General features: G+C 42.2%; 1 protein-coding gene across 1 annotated transcript in view; it reads left to right on the forward strand.

Annotated features, from left to right (window-relative positions):
- COL3A1 (collagen type III alpha 1 chain) overlaps nt 1-18128 on the forward strand; it is a 96080-nt gene that overhangs the window by 64824 nt on the left and 13128 nt on the right. Inside the window, exons 21-39 of the mRNA XM_033168574.1 lie at nt 22-75; nt 210-308; nt 1548-1601; nt 2041-2139; nt 2595-2648; nt 2743-2796; nt 5200-5253; nt 6105-6158; nt 8446-8490; nt 8594-8692; nt 8794-8901; nt 9743-9796; nt 10899-10952; nt 11054-11107; nt 12644-12697; nt 14479-14586; nt 14691-14744; nt 15684-15737; nt 16957-17118. Of these exons, the coding sequence (XP_033024465.1) occupies nt 22-75; nt 210-308; nt 1548-1601; nt 2041-2139; nt 2595-2648; nt 2743-2796; nt 5200-5253; nt 6105-6158; nt 8446-8490; nt 8594-8692; nt 8794-8901; nt 9743-9796; nt 10899-10952; nt 11054-11107; nt 12644-12697; nt 14479-14586; nt 14691-14744; nt 15684-15737; nt 16957-17118 (1368 nt within the window). The remainder of the gene's footprint in view (nt 1-21; nt 76-209; nt 309-1547; nt 1602-2040; nt 2140-2594; nt 2649-2742; nt 2797-5199; nt 5254-6104; nt 6159-8445; nt 8491-8593; nt 8693-8793; nt 8902-9742; nt 9797-10898; nt 10953-11053; nt 11108-12643; nt 12698-14478; nt 14587-14690; nt 14745-15683; nt 15738-16956; nt 17119-18128) is intronic.

Consider the following 18128-nt stretch of genomic DNA (forward strand, 5'->3'; position numbering starts at 1 on the left):
TCTGTTGGTTTTTTCCTTCAGGGTACCCCAGGTTTCCGCGGCCCTCCTGGCAGTAATGGACTTCCAGGTGAAAAGGTATACTCTTCTTTTCCTGCTAAACTGTTCACTTTCTACTATGCTTACTGTTTTCCCTCAAATTAAAATACAACTTTATATTTCCACAATCTGTTACTAATCATATATTGTAATTTGTTTCTGTGTCATTTAAGGGTGGGCCCGGTGAACGAGGTTCTCCTGGTCCTGCAGGACAAAGAGGCGTACAGGGTGAACCAGGACGTGATGGTAGCCCTGGTCTTCCAGGAATGAGAGTAAGTTAAAATACCTTCTGGGTGGGATAGATGATAGATAGATAGATAGATAGATAGATAGATAGATAGATAGATAGATAGAGATATGGATGCAGGTGGCACTGTGTTATAAACCACCAAGCCTCTCCGGTTTGCTGATTGGAAGGTTGGTGGTTCAAATCCCCACGATGGGGTGAGCTCCCGTTACTCTGTCCCAGCTTCTCCCAACCTAACAGATCGAAAGCATACCAGCTCAAATAGATAAATAGGTACCACTGTGGCAGAAAGGTAAATGGCGTTTCCATGCACTCTGGTTTCCATCACAATGTCCCGTTGCACCAGAAGTGGCTTAGTCATGCTGGCCACACGACCCAGAAAGCTGTCTCTGGACAAACGCCAGCTCCCTCAGCCTGTGAGTGAGATGAGTGCCACACCCCATAGTCACCTTTGACTGGATTTATCTGTCCAGGGATCTTTACATACACACACACAATATTATATATATTCCATATTAGTGATGGCTGAGATGACTAGCTATAGTAACAAAGAGCTCATATGCCAATACTTTATTCTGCTAATAGCCAGATACCAACATTCTAGATTTTTAGATAATTCCCTACCAGTGTCCAAGTCCTTGAGAATCCATTTACACCTATGCACTTAGTGGTCAATGCTTATAAAGAGCTGTGCTTCATTATAGAGAATAAATGGTCAACTTGTTTCTTGACTGCACCACTAGGACATCTTGAATTTGTCAACTTTCGAATTCTGAAAATGAGAGGTGATAAAAAGTTGTAACATGAATTGGGAATTCAAAAGGAATTTTGTTTAAAGTAATGTAATTTAGTTTTGCTAAGCATGCAAAATGTGTGTAAATCATTGAAAATAATTGCCAAGCACTTGCAGTTATATTTTTAATTTATTTATTTAGCATTACCTTACATTTGCAGAAGGGAAAATTCAAATTATTTTGTTTTCTGAAAGCAGTTTGTGTGCTTTTGCACCAAAAGTAGACTTGCCAAGCTAATAGTTGTCCATAATAATAGCACATTTGAATTCTTCACGCCCAAAAACAATTTTTAAGACCCTTCACTAGAGAGATTTGCAAAAATTAAGTTTCACCCCCTTAAAATGGCATGCCCTACCACTTAATAAAGCTTATCTTTATGGCTAACAGTGGGAAAAATAAAATGGAACCCTAAAATGTCCTCTTACAAGATGTCTCTTTTACACAAATACTATTTTCATTTCCTTGTGCAGGGTTTAACAGGAAGCCCAGGAAGCCCAGGACAGGATGGAAAACCAGGTCCTTCTGTAAGTAAATAACTTTATACCACTCCTGTTACCATCCTTGACTTTCACATCTATAATAAAATAAACATAGCAGCTTATTTAAATTTACTGAGTACTGCACATTGGTTTGCTCTGAAGTTATATTAGCAAAGCTTTTACTCTGGATTTTACTAAATGGCACTGTCAACCCTACTTACCTAACATTCCTGGGGACACCAAATATTATTAGATGAACGTATACTTTCAGTGTCTTAGGGTTCTCTTGTGTGTGTGTGTGTGTGTGTGTGTGTGTGTGTGTGTGTGTGTGTGTTAAATCGTTCAAGAATGTTTAAAATGACAGAATAATTTAGAACTGTCTTTGTTTAATTCACAATAGCAAGATGATCCCTTGGGGTTTTCATATTTCTCTGTTGTTTCTTTACATGTCCCTGTACATTTAATTTGCATTTGTTTTCATCAGGGGTCCCCGGGAGAATCAGGGCGAAGTGGTCCGCCAGGACCAGCAGGTCCACGAGGTCAACCAGGCGTGATGGGTTTCCCTGGTCCCAAAGGTAGCGAGGTTAGTATAATCTGAAGAATATATACTTAAGAGACCACACTAACATATACAGTACCTACAGCTTCTATAAACTCATGGTGCTGTGACTCAGACAACAGAATATCTGTTTCCAGTGCTTTTTCTCCTACAAAAAAAGAGGTGCCGGAACTCAACATGAATCCCTCCCTTGTTCTCTTAGAATAGCAATGGCGCCCACCTGAGAGGTGCCAGAACTGAGTTCCAGTGAGTTCCAGCTGGAAAAAAGCCCTGTCTGTTTCTACTTTGAGTATGGCACCACTGAATGTATGTGACTGGCCATTAATTATGGTTCTATCACATTATTTTGATAATAAATAGAATATAGTATACTGAACTTTTATTGCTTTTAGTCCACAGCCGTTGAAACTTTCCACTATTAAAAAAAAAAAGATTTCAGAGATACACTTCAACTCTGCCATATGTTTTCTATTTCTTAGGGTTCACCAGGTAAAAATGGAGAGAGAGGTTCACCTGGACCTCCTGGTGGACTGGTGAGTAGAATTAATCAATCTGCTAGTAATTCCACATTGTAACTTTATGGCATTATGTTGACCATAACTAACACCAATTCTTATTATTTAACAGGGACAACCAGGAAAGGATGGGGAAGCAGGAGCACAAGGCCCCCCAGGACCTTCTGTAAGTAAGCAACTGTGAGAAACACGACAACAATTTCATAGACTCAGAGTTGGAAGCGGCCTCAAAGGTCGTCTACCCCAACCTGCTATTACTGTTGCAGCATCCCAAGTATATCATATCTACTAAAATAATAACCATTGGCTATAGTGGTTAAGAGCAGTGGACTCGTAATCTGGGGAACCGGGTTCGCGTCTCCGCTCCTCCACATGCAGCTGCTGGGTGACCTTGGGCTACTCACACTTCTTTGAAGTCTCTCAGCCCCACTCACCTCACAGAGTGTTTGTTGTGGGGGAGGAAGGGAAAGAAGAATGTTAGCCACTTTGAGACTCCTTCGGGTAGTGAAAAGCGGGATATCAAATCCAAACTCTTCTACTCTTCTATAAAAAGACAAAGTAAATTTATCACCCATCCTATTTGTAATTCTGTCTGGGACTTCACTTGACATCGGGCAGTGGGGCACAAATTTCATCTGGTAACCATGCAAATTATTTTTCGATATTTAGGGGAAATGGGTATGTTTATTCCGATAGCATTAGAAATGAGATTGAGGGGCAGCAGAGCAGGGAATCATTCATCAGTGATTCAGCACTTTTGCGCTGTTGTTGTTGTTGTTGTTGTTGTTGTTGTTGTTGTTGCTGCTGCTGCTGCTGCTGCTGCTGTTCTTCTTCTTCTTCTTCTTCTTCTTCTTCTTCTTCTTCTTCTTCTTCTTCTTCTTCTTCTTGATTAGTGTTGCCCTCTTATTGTTTCTTTATCTCAACATGTTGTTGTTGTTCAGTCGTTCAGTCGTGTCCGACTCTTCGTGACCCCATGGACCAGAGCACGCCAGGCACGCCTATCCTTCACTGCCTCCCGCAGTTTGGCCAAACTCATGTTAGTAGCTTCGAGAATACTGTCCAACCATCTCATCCTCTGTCGTCCCCTTCTCCTTGTGCCCTCAATCTTTCCCAACATCAGGGTCTTTTCCAGGGAGTCTTCTCTTCTCATGAGGTGGCCAAAGTACTGGAGCCTCAACTTCAGGATCTGTCCTTCTAGTGAGCACTCAGGGCCGATTTCCTTGAGAATGGATAGGTTTGATCTTCTTGCAGTCCATGGGACTCTCAAGAGTCTCCTCCAGCACCATAATTCAAAAGCATCAATTCTTCGGCGATCAGCCTTCTTGATGGTCCAGCTCTCACTTCCGTACATTACTACTGGGAAAACCATAGCTTTAACTATACGGACCTTTGTCGGCAAGGTGATGTCTTTGCTTTTTAAGATGCTGTCTAGGTTTGTCATTGCTTTTCTCCCAAGAAGCAGGCGTCTTCTAATTTCGTGACTGCTGTCACCATCTGCAGTGATCATGGAACCCAAGAAAGTGAAATCTCTCACTGCCTCCATTTCTTCCCCTTCTATTTGCCAGGAGGTGATGGGACCAGTGGCCATGATCTTAGTTTTTTTGATGTTGAGCTTCAGACCATATTTTGCGCTTTCCTCTTTCACCCTCATTAAAAGGTTCTTTAGTTCCTCCTCACTTTCTGCCATCAAGGTAGTGTCATCAGCATATCTGAGGTTGTTGATATTTTTTCCGGCAATCTTAATTCCGGTTTGGGATTCATCCAGCCCAGCCTTTCGCATGATGAATTCTGCATATAAGTTAAATAAGCAGGGGGACAATATACAGCCTTGTCGTACTCCTTTCCCAATTTTGAACCAATCAGTTATTCCATATCCAGTTCTAACTGTAGCTTCTTGTCCCACATACAGATTTCTCAGGAGACGGATGAGGTGATCAGGCACTCCCATTTCTTTAAGAACTTGCCATAGTTTGCTGTGGTCGACACAGTCAAATGCTTTTGCGTAGTCAATGAAGCAGAAGTAGATGTTTTTCTGGAACTCTCTAGCTTTCTCCATAATCCAGCGCATGTTTGCAATTTGGTCTCTGGTTCCTCTGCCCCTTCGAAATCCAGCTTGCACTTCTGGGAGTTCTCGGTCCACGTACTGCTTAAGCCTGCCTTGTAGAATTTTAAGCATAACCTTGCTAGCGTGTGAAATGAGTGCAATTGTGCGGTAGTTAGAGCATTCTTTGGCACTGCCCTTCTTTGGGATTGGGATGTAAACTGATCTTCTCCAATCCTCTGGCCACTGCTGAGTTTTCCAAACTTGTTGGCATATTGAGTGTAGCACCTTAACAGCATCATCTTTTAGGATTTTAAATAGTTCAGCTGGAATATCATCACTTCCACTGGCCTTGTTGTTAGCAAGGCTTTCTAAGGCCCATTTGACTTCACTCTCCAGGATGTCTGGCTCAAGGTCAGCAACCACACTACCTCAACATACCCAGGAACAAAACAGTACAGATGTGCCAATGATGAGTAGAGTATGTTGGCAAGCTATTATGACTACTTTTCCCCTCTGTTTTTCCAGGGACCTTCTGGGGAAAGAGGAGAGCCCGGATCAACAGGACCACCTGGATTCCAGGTATTTTGATATTCCCCTGTTATTCATTCTTGAGTATATATTTTCAAACCAGATTCTTTAAAAACAAGTTGGGACGAAAAAGCGGAAATGCATTTATGACTCGAATCATTTAATTATATTTTGATGTTCAAGTCTGCAATCCCATCCCATCAGAATCAGTGGGATTTGAGCAATGTAACTCTGAGCCAATTTCAGCCAGAAAAAGCAAGGTACCATAGATTTCCATACTCTGTATTTTTATGCCTTTCCCAACCACAAAGAGACCATCAGGTTATCAAATTTAGCTCCTGGTCATCTAAAAGGAGTTGGCCATATTTGTAACGTGTAAAAGACCCATAAACACCTCCCAAGGAATTTATCTAGTCCTATTTGTAGGTTTCCTTCAATATTCCTAGAGATGTTTTCCTTGACATAGACCCTTCAGGTTAGCCTCACAACTGACTATACAAACAATTATTGGTGACAGGCTGCAAATATACTCCTTGTTAGGGTTACTCTTGAACTGCACATTTGTGCTCTGTCATGGAAGGGAAGTAGTATTCACTCGGAGATGGAGTAGCCATTTGGCATGCTTAAGGATCTAGGCTTATTCCCTGACATCTTTAGTTAAAGAATATCAGGTAGGTGGGGAAAATAGGTCAATACCAATCAGAGTAGACAATAACTGAAAAGATGGGTCAGTGGTTTGACACAGTATAATGCATATATTCAGATGGAAATCACTAACAGAGGGAAGCTACTTTCCACTCTTTCTGGATTTTTATTTATAAAGGCATGCAACACCATTTGACTGTTTATGTGCTGGAAAAGCAGACCTATATATGTGTAACAAGTTCTTTTGCCTCTCCTAGGGATTACCTGGTCCTCCAGGTGGACCCGGAGAGAATGGAAAGCCTGGAGAAGCTGTAAGTTGTCCTTTCTTTTTCTCTTTTCCCTCCTCTTTCCCCTCAATCTCCAGGAAGAAAAATGGATGCACAGATACACAATGCTGGGTGGTGTGGCGAAAAACATGCAAGCTTTCCCACATACTATCACAGCGGCATCTAAATGATATCTGGAAATGGTGGCATATATCACTGTTTAAAAATCAGCCCTAGCAAACCCGGGGCACAAGGAAAATTCCAAGGTTGCTATAATGAATTCTGAGTCCTAACTGTATGCTGTCGTAGAGCCATTTTCTAGGGGCAGTGGGGTGGGGATTAGACTTGTAGGACATTGCTCTGAAATAATCTTTAAAATTTAGAAGGTTTTTACTTCCAAAACCTCTCTCTAGTGTTCATATTTCATCTAGAAACGCTTTTGGAAGCTCTGGTCAACAAAACCTCTAACTTTGCTCATCATCATGTCCAGGGGAAAAAAGGATTTGCTGTGCGCTAGTAATATTCAAACTTGCTACATCCCAACTTGCTACATGGGATCTTCTGAAATTTATTCACATATATCGATTTTGCTTTACATTACCTTCCTTCTTCTATTTAAATTCCCCCCCCCCATGTTTCTCCCCCCACCCTCAGTCTGTTTTTCGTTTTCGTTTTCTCTCTCCAAAATAAATGGGCATTACATCACTGGCATGACACATGTTAGATAGCTCATGATCTAGTTATGGATTGTTGTGACCCACTGGTTGAAAGATTTTAGTGTACACAATCATCAGCTTCACATGATTTATCTGTTGTTGGACAGGACCATCACAGACCACAAGCAGGACTATCATGTGTTTTGAATGCCATCTCAAATAATTCTCATGGATAATAAAGTGAGCATGTCAGGGAGAAGTTTCTAGTATAGCTTTAATTGAACAATTAATGAGGTATTACATAACAAGTAATTACTGCCATGAATTGATGTGACTCATGAGCCAAATATTTTTTTTAAAAAAAACCTACAACATAATAGAAAAATAAACCATAATAATAATAGAAAACTTTAAAAAGAATGAGTAGCATAAAATATATTCTGTAGTGGAATACAAGGTTCATATTTATAGAAAACATATCACATAATCATGACTTTTGTTAAATAAATTCATATTTAGTAGGAATGTGATTTTTTAAAAAGCTATATTTTTAAAAACTATGTCTGCAAAATGTTTCCATCAATATTTGCTTCTTATTTAAATAAAATTCTATATTCTCCTGATATGCCAGGATTTCATACAAACTGTAGGGCATATAAAACTATTATATCAGGACTAAACATGAGGATAGAAAGGAGTGTGAGTTGTTAGCAATTTCCCACAGGTCAAAAAAGGGTTTTGATAAATTAGAATGGAATTATCTTTTTAAAACCTTAAGAAAGTTAGTACTGGTTCAGTTTCTGGATCCAAACAATGTATAGTTTACTTCAAACCAAAATCACAGATAATTAGATGCATTGTAAGCTTTTGGGGGATTTCTAGTTTATTACTTGTACTGTTCACAGTACCTTTAGCAACTGAAGTGTGAGCAATCCATCATCTGAGAACTATGGTCATGACATGACCTGTAAATTCAATCAATTACTCAGGATTGCATTGCCATGTTATATTAAGATGGCTAGCAATGCAATATTATGCAGCTTTGCATGAAAGTAAGATTTACCATGTTCAATGTATCTTATTTCCTAGTTAGTGTGTTTCAGAATGCAGCTGTGGTATTATATATATGTTTTCCATTATGGACATTATAATAACTTTTCTATCCATTTGGGCAGATTTACGCATTTATGGCATACAATTTCACCAAAGAAAGATTTGTCCCTTGTTAATAGCATTGAAAGTAATTTAAAAACAAATATTTATTTTAAAAATAAAATCAAAATTTGAAGTCAATTGCACAAAAGTATCTTACTCAGAGCAGCAAAGATTTGTACATAATTAATTATAACTTTTCATGAAAATTAAGAAGCATCTGAAACAATTTGAAAATCTAAAGTTGTGTCAAATATGAGCAGCAAAAATTGCAATAAGCACACAAAATAATTTTATATTGCAATGCCTCCCAATAACACTTGGCAAAGCTAGTCCCTAGGTTTATATAAAATGACTGAAACTTGATCAATATGATAAAAATGATGAGGTTTATCTGCTTCTAATGGATTATGTTAGTATGACAGCTGTATATATTAGGTAACAAACTGGAGACATGGCTCAGAAGAAAATGCATGTATTTCATGAAACATGTAAGTAATTTTTCTGCATCTGATTCATAACAGGGTCCAAGAGGTGAAAATGGAGCTCCAGGACTCCCGGGGACCAAGGTACGTTTTGTAACAACTGCTTTGTGTTGTTGTTGGGAACCAAACAAATACATGCTGTGGCCCTTGGAGATCATGCAAAGCAAAATGTTTTAATTCATATTAGGGTGAAAATGGCATCCCAGGTGAACGAGGTGCACAAGGACCCCAGGGTCCCCCAGGAAACAGAGGTGGAGCTGGCCCTCCTGGACCAGAAGGTGCAAAGGTATGTACAAGTTTATTTAGTTTTGTGCACACCGTACATAATATTTCCAGTCTTCCTCTTTTGTTGTCATGTAATAGCTCTTCTTTAAAATATTCCACTAGGGCCCAGGTGGTCCTCAAGGTCCTCCTGGAGGTCCCGGACCACAAGGTTTACAAGGAATGCCTGGAGAGAGAGGAGGCAATGGAAGCCCTGGACCCAAAGGAGAAAAGGTATGCACTTCTCTACTACTACTACTACTAATAATAATAATAATAATAATAATAATCCATGCTATTCTAAACTCATAATGATCATCTGGCTAGCTTTACTACTGGCCTGATCATAGGTTCCTTGAAAAACTGCATTGCTAGATGAGCCCACTAAAAGCTGCAGATACTTATCTTTCCTGAGATCCCCACTTTTTGAATACAAAATGATATATAAAAATATTGGGGTCAAATCTTCAGATAGCATACCTCTCTCACCCCTGCCCTAAGTATACTTACATGGAGTTAGCTTCCATTGGTGTCAGTAGGACTCTAATTGAAACAAAAAGGATTAGGAATGGGCTATTAATCACCATAATTATGTATATATTAGTGGGATTGGTTCAGTTTGACTCTTTAACCCTGAACTTATTGATCAGATTTGCACTTGAGTTCCATGATTGACTCGGTGTCCTGATTCATAACTTTCTAATACTTCCTCATCCTTGCTTGTACACTTCATATACTTTGTGAAAACCAGTGTTTTCTCACAGCATGCTGTGTACCAGTTCTGTGCCACTGGTAACAATTGGCATATGAACATAAATTGCAGATTGGTGGGGAGGGAATGACCCTTTTCCAGACACTAAGTAGATTGACTCTGGTGAGAGAGTCATTATATCTACAACACTGGTCCAGCCACTGGTCCAGCCATGTTAGTCACCTTTCACATGAAAAGAGTCACAATGAAACAACTGAACGCAGCAAACAGACTCCTGGTGATTTTAGCAATGTTAAGAAATAGCAGTGGTGCCTCTTTCTCCCATTTTCCTGTTCTGGTAACCATATAAGCTTTGTTTGACAGGGAGAGCCTGGTAGCAGAGGTGGAGATGGCTTACCTGGTAAAGATGGCGTCCGAGTGAGTAAAACCTCCCATGAGTTCATTTTTAGATAACTTGGCTACAACATCCCTTTATTTGATACATGGCGGGAGGGTGGATTTCCAATAGTTCTTTTCCAGCTCATTATATGAGTCTGGGAAGCTCCTTGCCAACCTTCCCTCCCAGTTTCCCAAACTTACCCTTGTAAGGTAAGTCCAGAGGGCAGGAACCAGCAGCGGAGGCCAGCAGGGAGGGTTGGTAGCAATGGCACAAGTCAGATTGGAAATGTGTATGCTCAGGAGCGTTTACTGCACAGGGAGTGCAGTTTTCCAATATTTCTATGCTCAGTGGATGAAGCTAGGAGGGATTATAACCCACACACTCTATGCTCCCATGTAGCAGTGGATGCTCCTGAGCTGGGAGGAAATGCAAACTTCTATATAGGCCATGCTCCTCAGCGTTAATAGATATTTGACTGTTTCGAACCCTCCTAGCCATTTCTCCCCAACTGTGTGTGTGTGTGTGTTTAGTGGTGGGGATCAGCTTTGACAACTGGTAGTGGGCAGTGGCGGAGCATCATGCTCAGGCACCGGGGGCGGGAAGCAGGCGGGGTGGGGCTGGTGCATGTTCTGGGGCGTGGTGCGTCACCTGCAAGGGCGTGGCGCACGTTCTGGTGGGGGGCAGTGTGGGTGGGGGGGGCAGCCAAGATGGAACCCTACCAGGATCGCGCTGCCCAGGGCACCCCGCCCCCTACACCCTGCCCTTCCTACGGCAGTGGTAGTGGGTGAGCCTATTTTGAGATGGAGAGATTTGAGATCAGCTTGGTATTTCCAAAGCAGAAGATTCAGTTCCAATCCCTTACCCAGTTTGGCATTTCAGCACCATCACTAATTCTGATAGCATGAAAGAATAAAACAACAAAGACCCAGATTTACCCTATAGATCACCTTTAACCCCTGCAAGCCTCGGAGTCGATTGCTTTTTTGCGGAGCGATCAATTCCACACCGCCATTACCTCTGCAGTCTTGGAGAAGAATATTCAGAACACTTTTGCTTTCCAGACTTTGTTGAAAGGTGTGTTCACATTTTTTGTTAATACTACACTGCTGAATATATATATATATACATTTCATCCTGCAGGGTCCTGTCGGTTCCATTGGACCCCCCGGTCCAGCAGGCCAACCAGGAGACAAGGTATAGGTCTCATTCCAAAATGGCAATTATTATTCATATGTAAATGTCAACTGTGCACATTTTGAAGAATCCAATTCTGAAAAAAAAATCTTTTCTTTCAGGGAGAGCCTGGTACAGCTGGACCTCATGGTCCAACAGGTCCCCGTGGTGGTCCCGTAAGAGATCCTTTATTTTCAATCATAATTTAAGCCAATTTTTGTTTTGTACTGCTCCTAAAGTATGTTCTAAGGAAGAAATTTAGCCCTTTCACTTCACATATAGTACTTTTGAGTGTTGGATTGCTTGTTTATGGATCAATATATAATGGAAGGTGCTAGAATATCCTTTCTTTTTGGCGTGTATTTTAAAACTACACATGAAAGTAAATCAATCCTTCTTCTTTACTAAATTATATGCATAATCTCACAAATTTCACTATTAACCAATAGGAACCTGTATACATATTTCCCCCTCCTTTTCCTTCCCCTGCTAACATTTTACATTTATGCAAATTTAAGGAGCCATGATTTCAACATTACCCTATTCATTTTTCTTATAATAATCTATTACAATATCTCTAGTGATACATTTTAAACATTTAACTCTGCTGGTGGCATAAAATTGTGTAACTAAAATTGATGTCCAGCACACAAACACTGATTATCGCCAAAATAAGCATCTTTAGCAAAGCAGTCTGGCCATGTAGATACGTACAAGAATAGAATCAACGTTTATTTTTATTTATTTACTTTTCTTGCATTCATATCCCACCTTTCTTCCATCATGGAACCCAAGGTGACATGCATGCATATTATCTATTCTTCCCTATGAGGGAAATTAACTTTATTGCCCTATTTAAAATATTATTGATCATTTCCTAGCTGCTTTATAAATAATAGTTCATGATCAGAATGTCCATTTGTGGGTTTATTTAACTTTCCTGCCACACAGAGCACATTTGGACCCCTGAGAAACATATGAAAATCTCACAGAGGGAGGGGAGGAATGCTTGGCTTTCTTGCATTGGTATGCAAAACGGATAAAGAAATAAGAAAGGAACTGAACACAGCAGGTGGGGAATGAGTCAATGTATAGGGCATTCAAGCAAATCTAGGTTTAGGTGCTTGCTATCCTAGAACCTAGGGCTTGCTGATCAGAAGGTCGGCGGTTCGAATCCCCGCGATGGGGTGAGCTCCCGTTGCTCGGTCCCAGCTCCTGCCCACCTAGCAGTTCGAAAGCACGTCAAAGTGCAAGTAGATAAATAGGTACCGCTCCAGCAGGAAGGTAAACGGCATTTCCATGCGCTGCTCTGGTTCGCCAGAAGCGGCTTAGTCATGCTGTCCACATGACCCGGAAGCTGTACGTCAGCTCCCTCGGCCAGTAAAGCGAGATGAGCGCCGCAACCCCAGAGTCGGACACGACTGGACCTAATGGTCAGGGGTCCCTTTACCTTTACCTTTATCCTTGATCAAGTCACTTCCATAAAAAGTTGCCAAGCTACCAAAACATAACCAGTTGTGAGGGGGCATCAAATCTTTTGCACACCTTCTTGGATGTTGTAAATGGCTTGACGCCTTGAGAGGAGAGAATAGGGGGACCCTGCAAATGCAGAATATCCCCAAACCAGAGCAGCTGAAATAGAAACAGCATTAGAGGTGGTACTTTGCAAACTTTTGAGGTGATTTAATTGTATTGCTCGTTGACATTTTCAGGGTGATCGAGGAGAGCAAGGTCCCCCTGGCCCAGCTGGCTTCCCTGGAGCTCCTGTAAGTATGGGGAGGGAGAGAGGGAGGGAGAGAGGGAGGGAGAGACATAGGTACAAAGATGCATAGATAGATGCATACATAGATACTTTTTTGTATTTTCCTAATCTTTTTCCATAGAAGCTCTGGATTTTAAGTATAGCCTACATCAGAAGATAATTATTACCCCATTTTCACTCTCACCTGGGCATCGCAAGAGGAAGGCAACAGCTTCCTAGAAATATTGAACCTTCTAGTAAATTCAGGCAGTGAGTGCTAATAGAACTACAGTTGTACCTTGGAAGTCAAATGGAATCCGTTCCGGAAGTCTGTTCAATTTCCTAAGCGTTCGACTTCCAAATCACTGTTTCTGATTGGCTGCAGGAAGTTGCTGCAGCCAATCAGAAGCCGCGGAAACCCCGTTCGGCTTCCAGAAGAACATTCGAAAACCGGAACAGTCACTTCCGGGTTTTGACTGTTTGGGAGCCAAAACGTCCGAGAACTAGGCTGTTCGAAAACCAAGCTACAGAAACAAGAGAGAGGTTTCAGCATTCTCTGATATTTGCAGAAGTACAATAAATGTTTTAGAAACCAAAAACAGAAATGCCTAGCCATAAGGACTGAGCATGCCTAGCAACCACAGAATCTAGGATAATTGTTGGAAAAGACCGGCTGGCTAAAACTCAGAACAACTGAGAAAATGGCTGTCTAGGACCCTGAACAGCAGCTTTCCTATTAGGAGGAAGGATTTTTGGTGCACATCCCACTTGTCTAATAGTAATCCAGATGTGCTGGCTTCTGCTTCTGCATCAAGTACACCTGGCTGCTGCTTTTTACAATATAGCGATTTAGCAATGAAAAAACCTCAATGGCACGTAAACGGCAATAATCCCCATAGTAAGGTGTTTGTGCCAAACAGAATTTGAGTGCTCCTCTGATCACAACCGAATGCCCTGCTGCAACCAGTTCCTTCTTGAAGCGACTCTACCCTTCACCTTGCACTGAGATTGCCTGTAACATCTTTGATAAGCAATAAATGCTGGAGGTGGAGAGCAGAACCAAGGAGGGATCGTGGTCTTTTGAAAAGCCCAGTCTTTGAGTGAAGTTGTCAGGGAAATGAATATGGCATCAGCTCTGTGCACATTACTTTGCGATAAGCATCTTTAATGGCACCTACAGCGAAACAAACGTTGGGCTTGACGGGTGATTAAATTTGGATCCCGGCTTCCCCAAAGCACTCTTTCTACCAGAATCATCCATGACAGGATTAGCACTCCCCCCCCTCCCAAAAAAAAGTAGGGGAGCAGGTCTCAATAGCTACTATTGAGAGCCAGTGTGGTGTAGTGGTTAAGAGCAGTAGACTCGTAATCTGGGGAACCAGGTTCGTGTCTCCACTCCTCCACATGCAGCTGCTGGGTGACCTTGGGCTAGTCACACTTCTCTGAAGTCTCTCAGCCCCACTCACCTCACAGAGTGTTTGTTGTGGGGGAGGAAGGGAAAGGAGAATGTTAGCTGCTTTGAGACTCCTTTAGGTAGTGAAAAGCGGGATATCAAATCCAAAACTCCTCTTCTCTTCTCTTCTACTATTAGGTCTCATTATTCACCTCGTAATCAGTCGTTATTATATCTCACCAGTGCTATTTTTCTAGAAAAAGAGGTGCTGGAACTCCCTTGTTCTCTTTTGATGGCAATGGTGCCCACCTGAGAGGTGCTGTAACTGAGTTCCGGCGAGTTCCGGCGAGTTCCGGCTGGAGAAAAAAAAATCCCGTGTCTCCTACTAATAATAATGTCTTACTTTTCTATAGGGACAAAATGGAGAACCTGGTGGTAAAGGAGAGAAAGGCCCTTCTGGTGAGCGTGGTGAACCTGGAGCCCCCGGTGCTGCTGGTCCATCAGGAGGCCCTGGAGCACCTGTAAGCATAGATATCCTAATCTAATGTTTCTGAAGTCAATGTATTGCTGGTCTGTATTCCCCCCCGCCCGGCATTATGATGTATCATTCTCATATCCTGTCTAGGGTCCTGCCGGTCCCCCAGGAGGAAAAGGAGAGCGAGGTTCTCCAGGCCCAGTAGTGAGTATTAATTTTTTTCAGTCTCTCCTTAATCAGTAAGCAATGCTGATGCATGTTCCAGTCCCAGTCAGATGCAAGTATGCTGTGATCTAAGAGAAGCATGCTAGATTCCCCGTGACACAAATAAACAAGAAAGTAGTTTAGGTACGACATACTTTGGTTCATCTGGACTGAAAGCTTTAATTGACAAAAGTGTTTTGATGCATGTTTTGACATACTCCGAGGGCCTTCTGGCAGTTCCCTCGCTGTGAGAAGCGAAGCTTCAGGAAACCAGGCAGAGGGCCTTCTTGGTAGTGGCACAACTTCCCATCAGATGTCAAAGAGATGAGTAACTATATGAGCTTTAGAAGACATCTGAAGGCAGCCCTATATAGGAAAGCTTTTTAATGTGTAATGTTGTATTGTGTTTTGTTATATGATGGAAGCTGCTCAGAGTAGCTGAGGCAATCCAGTCAGATGGGCGGGGTACAAATAATGATTATCATTTAGTTAGAGTCCAACCCTTCCATTGTAATATGTTGACCTCTGATTCCTATGTGGCGATAAAATGGAAATGCATTCATATCTTTTCACAAACATGGCTACATATTGCACAAAGATGCTCTAGCATTGGTCTCTTAATATACATCTGCCAACGGAGGATAACGCTTCATGCATCTGGTGAATTCCATGAAAGGTTCTGCTGTAATACCTCTAGGAGTCTTTAAGGTGCCACAATAATCTCCATTGTGTTTCCAGACCTGCCATATCAATCTCAGTTGCCAAGTAAAAGGTGTGGTTATTTTTCACTCTCGTTTAGTAGCTTCCAACATAGTCATCAAAGTAGGTGATTTAATTATGTACTTAAGGATATTTCAGTCCCTTGAATTCTGCTTTTCGGTATTTGAAGATACCGGTGTTTTATGACTTGCTAACTTGAGCGTCACTTATATTTTTCAGGGTCAGGCTGGCTTTCCTGGTACTCGTGGCTTACCTGGCCCTCCGGGCAACAGTGTAAGAATACCTACCATTTCTCAATCCTTTCCATACTACTAATGTCTCCAGCTGCCTTTGTTCTGAGTTCTCAAGGAGCCAGGGATGAGTGCACAGCTCCATGGACATGAATTTGAAACTTTGCTTGCCCATAAGTTGAGCACATGTTGCTTGTGAAGCCTTAATCAACTGGTTTTTGTTTTAATAAATTATAAAACAATCCTCCTGATGGAGAAACACCAACCTGCCCCAAACTACAGAGCCTCCAATATTGCCTGCTTAGGTTCTTCCAGACTCACCTACATCAGAGCTGTAAGGAAGAAACCTCTTGGTAGAATTCAGGGTCACACTCAGGCCAGCAGCTGATGTGCCTCTTCATGACTCCTTGTGCTTAGATCCTACCCAATGCCATTTCCACCCAAGTTGTGACATATGGCTATGTATCATGCCTAACAACCCCATGTGATCCACTAAGAGAAAGGCGAATCCTCTCAACCAAAGGCCAATTGTGGTTATGAGTCAAGTGCCTTCTGGCTCTGAAAACCAGCAGTTGCTCAATGCCTCAGTGGAAGACTCTAAACCAAGGGATGGAGGGCTGCAAAACTGCCCGACGATGTGTGAAAGAGAGGTCAATGGTGGGGCCGACCAGCCCTGTTAAATGGCCTGCCACGTCAACCCCCTCACAAGAACCTGTTGGCCTCTTTGAGAGGTTAAAAATCTCAGGCAATGGAACTGGGAGGCCATGGCAGCATGTGTGCCACCCTGCAATCTTTCACCAGGCCATCGCTCCTTTCCTTTGCTCCTGTGCCGCCTGGTTAGAGATCATGCTGTCGCTAAATAACAAAATGTCCTTTTGCAACTTGGCTTGAATTAAAGCCTAGCTGTGAAGAACAATCCCTGCAACTGGATCCAAGCAAGACTTAGGACAAGGAATAAATACATTTTTAAAAAAATAATGTTTGTGTTCTGCTAACAACCCCACCCCCCATTTGCTATTATGTTGTTCATCCTTGTGGGTTATCCATAGTCTGTTTTACTCTCAAATCATCTCTTCTTTTTATGAGTTACTTTTTGAATGTGTTCATAGAGCACAATTCAATCCATATTCCAGGGTGGCAAGTTTAAATCAAGGGAGCCTATCTCTTTTGCACATATCGTAAATTCTCCATTATTTTGGTATTCTAAGAGTGTTGATTCAAATACTGTATGTCAAGCATCACTTTCAAATATTGATTCATAGGGTAACCCAGGACTTCCTGGAAATGCGGGTCCCCCAGGCAAGGATGGTCCTCCTGGTCCAGCTGGTTCTACTGGTCCTGCTGGTGGCCCAGGAGCTGCTGGTCCCAAAGGTGAGCCTGGCCCGCCAGGTGAAAAAGGTCCAGCAGGTATAAAAGGAGAACCAGTAAGTACATTATTTGGGAGTCTACAAAATAGAGTTTAAAATATTCAGTGAAAGATTACAGTTTCCCTGTGGTGTCTTACTTCTGATATGTAAAAATTACAAATGCAGTGACTACACTGATCAGGTGTGGGCGAGTAATAAATTAGGACCAATCTTTACAGCTCGTCATAGCAGCTCTTCTTAATCAATGCATTACCTTGCCTGCATGTCAAAATGGTTGCTCAACCCTCCCTCTTGGCCTCCTTCAGGCCATTGAAGGGGAATTCCCCATGGCCAGTGGGAGTTCAGGGGCAGCCTTCCTGCTCATGACACCATCTTCAAGCCGGCTAATCAGGGGCCCCACCTGGAGGGCAGTGCCTTGCTGGCTGGCTGGCTATTGGCTGCTGTCTCCTCCAGATCCTAGTTTTCATGGCAAATCATAGTTTGCCAGTTCACATTAAATGGTAAACAATGGTTGGCCTTAAACCAGGAAATAAGGGAAGGAGAATACTTCAAGCTTGGTGTTCCTGCCAGGCTCATTCACAAAGCACCAAATGTAAAAAGTATTTTCCCCCCTTTAAAAATAATTGGTGGGAGCCAAGACTTTTAAGACAGCCTTCCTCAGTCTTTGGGTTCCTAGATGTTGTTGATCACCCCCAGCCAGCTGGTAAACGACACAGGATTGTGGGAGTTGCAGTCCAACAGAATCTGGGGCCCAAGATTGGATTAATCATTATCTGGCTCTAAAACAGGCACCCCCAACCTTTGGCCCTCCAGAGGTTTTGGCCTACAACTCCCATTATTCCTAGCTAACAGGACCGGTGGTCAGGGGTGATGGGAATTGTAGTCCAAAACATCTGGAGGGTCGTAGGTTGGGGGTGCCTGCTCTAAAAGCTTTAGCAAAAGTTTAGCAAAATGTTTCTAAGAAATATGGAAGTTGAAATAAGCCCATAATTGTGACAGGGCTCACCAACCTTTGGGGGCCCATGGGCCCATTTGGTCACTGGAGAAGCTGTTATGGGCACCACACA

This window comes from Lacerta agilis, chromosome 1, assembly GCF_009819535.1.
Source record: "Lacerta agilis isolate rLacAgi1 chromosome 1, rLacAgi1.pri, whole genome shotgun sequence".
In the NCBI taxonomy this organism is placed as follows: Eukaryota; Metazoa; Chordata; class Lepidosauria; order Squamata; family Lacertidae; genus Lacerta; species Lacerta agilis.